The 4,248-nt window shown below is 46.4% G+C and overlaps 1 protein-coding gene across 5 annotated transcripts in view; it reads left to right on the forward strand.

Annotated features, from left to right (window-relative positions):
- The first annotated feature begins 356 nt into the window (after nt 1-356).
- Nucleotides 357-4,248, forward strand: part of CACUL1 (CDK2 associated cullin domain 1) — a 58,860-nt gene continuing 54,968 nt past the window's right edge. For all 5 annotated transcript variants that reach the window (XM_042458711.1, XM_042458713.1, XM_042458714.1 and 2 more), the window contains exon 1: nt 357-939. In XM_042458711.1, the coding sequence (XP_042314645.1) occupies nt 591-939 (349 nt within the window). In that variant the 5' untranslated portion in view covers nt 357-590. The remainder of the gene's footprint in view (nt 940-4,248) is intronic.

The following is a 4,248-nucleotide window of genomic DNA, read 5'->3' on the forward strand; positions in this document are numbered from 1 at the left end:
CTTTATTTCTTCCAGTGAGTGAGTCTCAAAGTTGCAACATCAACAAGAGCTCCCTAAATATTGATTCTCCAGACTAACACGACTATTATATCTTTGAGGGTGTTTTTTATTTTAAATGTGTCATTCCAATAACAATTAACAACAACAACAACAACAACAACAATAAATACCAATAATAAAAAAGAAAAGAAAACCGTTGCCATGGCAACGGCAATGGCCGCCGTGGCGTCGCTAGATCATTAAACTACATTTCCCACAATCCTCTAGCAACGCATCCCCTCGCGGGTTGCCGTAGGAAAGCGGAAAGCAAAAAGAAAGAGGAGGAGGAGAGGCGTGCTTTACGGCCGAGGGCGACTTCCGCTTCCGGTAGCCTCCTCTTTCTCTCTCTCTGTGTCTCTCAGAGTCGGGGCTGTTGTGCTGCTGAGGCGCCCAGAGTGGTTCTGTGTCGCCGGGCGACGTGACGCGTGCCGCCGCTCCTTCGGCTGCTGCCATGGGAGGAGAAGGAGAAGGAGGGAGGCCATTGTGACCTTGCCTTCCCTGCCTGCCTCCCTCCCTGCCTCCCTGGCCGGCCCCCTCCTCCTTGAGTCGGGATGGAGGAGGAGAGCATGGAGGAGGAGGGGGGCGGCGGCGGAGGAGGAGGAGGAGGCAGCGTTAGCAGCAGCGGCAGCAGTAGCTGCTGCTATGAGGCCGCTATGGACGACCAGAACCACAACAACTGGGAGGCGGCGGCGGGAGGAAGGGGCTCCTTGCCGGCCCAGGAGGAGGAGGGAGGAGCAGGAGAAGAAGAGCTCGAGATCCACATGATGTCCGAGGCTGCCAAGGCTGGGCAGGGAAAGGTCTGCCCCGAGGCCTCGCTGGGCAAAGGAGGAGGAGCAGCAGGAGCTGGACCTGCCGCCTCCAGCATCAACCTCAACCTCAACCCTTCCGCCTCCAAGTTCTGTGAGTAAGGGCCTCTCCCTCCCCCTCCTCACCTCTCTCTCTCTCCATTTGCATCCACACTGCACAGTTGATCCGGTTTGACACCGCTTTGGAGGCCTTGGTAGGCCCACTCTGCAGACAGTGCAGAGGATCTAGGAGGGATGTAAGAGGTCTAAGGGTTCAAAGGTGTCCCCATCTGAGTCTGTGGAATCAGTCGGTAGGGAGATCTTGTAGCTCCTTTGAGGCACACTGAAAGAAAGAAGCTTTCCTAGGCTTCAGTCTACTTCCTCAGATGCATTATTATTATTATTATTCAAAGATACAGGTGTGTTAGTCTCAGGAATCAGTAGGAAGAGAGATCTTGTAGTACCTTTGAGACTACAAAACTGAAGTAAAGATGTTGGCAGCATGAGCTTTCAGAGGCATCAGTCTACTTCCTCAGACGCTTTTTGTGGAAGCTAATATTGCTGACTTCTTTCTTTCAGTTATTAGCCAGGAGTCATGTACTAGAGGATTGTGGGAGGTGTAGTTCTAAGAAAGCTCATGCTGCTGACTTCTTTCTTTCATTTAGTCTCAAAGGTGCTACAGGAGCTCTCTACCTACTGATTCTACAGACTAACATGGCTATATCTCTGAATGATGATGATGATGATGATGATGATAATAATAATAATGCATCTGAGGAAGTAGACTGAAGCCTACAAAAGCTCATGCTGTTGACTTCTTTCTTCCAATGAGTCAAAGGTGCTACAGGATCTCTCTACCTACTGATTCTATGGGCTAACATGGCTATATCTCTGGTCTCTTCCACCTCTAGGATTCTATCTTTAATAGCGCACAGAAATACACATCGCATGATCTCATAGCATTGAGCCAGGGCAGTGAAAGCAGTATCAGACTGCCTTATTTCAGATTAGACCTTGATTCTGCTGCTTTAACTGTCATGGCTCCATCCTGTGGAATCCAGAGATTGTTAGTTTGTTGTGGGACTAAAGCTCTCTGGCAGAGAAGGCCATATATCTCGCAAAACTACACATCCCAGAATTCCCTAGCATTGAGCCATGGCAGTTAAAGTGGTGTCAAGCTGCATTACTGCTGCAGTACAGATTAGACTGTGATGAAGGCTAACCCCAATAACTGCATGGCATTATAATGCAGTTTGAAACTCCTTCAGGTGTTAGGGCTCTATCCTGTGGAATCCTGGGATTTGTGCTTTGTTGTGGCACCAGAGCTCTCTGGCAGAGGAGGTCCAATAGCGCACAAAACTCACATCTCAGGAATCTATAGCATTCAGCCATGGCGGTTAAAGTGGTGTCAAACTGCATTGTTTCTGCAGTACAGATTAGACCTTGATGAGGTCTCAGACAACGGTGTGGCATTATAATTGTAACTTAAATCTAATCTGCACTGCAGAAATACAGCAGTTTGATAACGCTTTAACTGTTGAGGGTCCATGCTGTGGAATCCTAGGATTTGTAGTTTGCTGTGCTATCAAATCTCTGACAGAAACAAAATGTCTCACAAAATTACAAATTCCTGGATTCCATGGCATTGAGGCATGGAAGTTAAAGGGATGCCAAACTGCATTAATTTGGCAGTGTAGATGCAATCTGTCTCTGTCTTTGTCTGTCAACTAATGGCATAGAAGCTGAAGTGATTCACATCCGTCCTACACCACCTGCCTTTGTGTTCAGTAATTGTGAATGTGGTCTGTGGGGCAGGCTGCCCCCTTCACAAGCCATCACAGTTTTCACCACTGATTGATGCAGTCATTGGCAGCACTCTCTCCTCCCTTGCTTGTTTGCATCAGCTGCAGCCAGAGCCCCTTTAAAGCAGGGTAGGATGATGTCATGGAGGAATGGCTATTGGTCATGGTGTATATGTATTCTTTCAAGTAGTAGGAATATGTGTGTGTGTATACACACACACACACACACATGTTGTTGTGTGTCTCCAAGTCATTTTTGGCTTATGGCAACCCTAAGGTGAACTTCTTGGCAAGTTTCCTCAGAGAGGGTTTGCTGACCTCTGATGCTGAGAAAGTTTAGCTTGCCCAGGGTCACCCCATGTTTTTTTTTTAAAATGCTTCAGCAAGGATTTGAACCCTGGTCTTCAGAGTCATAGTCTAATGGTCAAATCACAACACCACTCTAGCTCTCTCTCTCTTTGAAAGGGGGTAACTACATACATGTTTTCCTTGTGAGCTTCCTGTAGTCATCTGGTTGGCCGCTGTAGGAAGAGAATGCTGAACTGGCCCTGACTTGGGCAGAATGTGCCCTTTTTCTTTCTTTGTACCCCTACTCCCTCCAAAGCTCTCTAGGCCACACTTTTTTTGTCCCCTCCCCTGCAAGGATGGATTACCTCACCTGGAAGCCCATAGACCACAACTCCTACCCCCAATGCCTAACATTTAAAAAAAGGTTTGTAAAAGTAGAAGTGAATTTCTGGTAACTTCTGGTTTGTATGGGTGCCCGCGGCAGAAAATTGGCTTCCAATTTTCAGCAGAGGATAAGTAAAGAGATAGTACAGGAATACCTGGTTAATCTAAATGAATATAAGTCTCCAGGACCAGATGAACTACATCCAAAGGTATTAAAAGAGCTGGCAAATGTAATATCGGAGCCATTGGAAATAATCTTTGAGAACTCCTGGAGAACAGGAGAAGTCCCAGCAGACTGGCGGAGGGCAAACATTGTCCCCATCTTCAAAAAGGGGAAAAAAGAGGATCTAAACAATTATCGTCTGACATCAATACCAGGGAAGATTCTCGAACAGATCATTAAACAGAGAGTCTGTGAACATCTATAAAGCAATGCCATAATCACAAAAAGTCAACATGGGTTTCAGAGAAAGAAGTCATGCCAGACAAACCTGATCTCTTTTTCTGATAAAATTACCAGTTTGGTAGATGAAGGGAATGCTGTGGATATAGTATATCTTGATTTCAGTAAGGCCTTTGACAAAGTTCCCCACGATATTCTTGCAAACAAGCTTGTAAAATGTGGGCTAGACAAGGCAACTGTTACATGGATTTGTAATTGGTTGACCAGCCAAAGCCAAAGGGTGCTCAACAATGGCTCCTTTTCATCCTGGAGAGAAGTGACCAGTGGGGTCCCACAGGGCTCTGTCCTGGGCCCAGTGTTATTCAACATCTTTATCAATGACCTGGATGACAGAATTGGGAGCATACTTATCAAACTTGCAGATGACACCAAATTAGGGGGAGTAGCTAATACCCCAGAAGACAGGATAAAAATTCAAAATGACCTGAATAGACTAGAAAGCTGGGCCAAAGCTAACAAAATGAAATTCAACACAGACAAATGTAAG

This window comes from Sceloporus undulatus, chromosome 3 (assembly GCF_019175285.1).
Source record: "Sceloporus undulatus isolate JIND9_A2432 ecotype Alabama chromosome 3, SceUnd_v1.1, whole genome shotgun sequence".
Lineage (NCBI taxonomy): Eukaryota > Metazoa > Chordata > Lepidosauria > Squamata > Phrynosomatidae > Sceloporus > Sceloporus undulatus.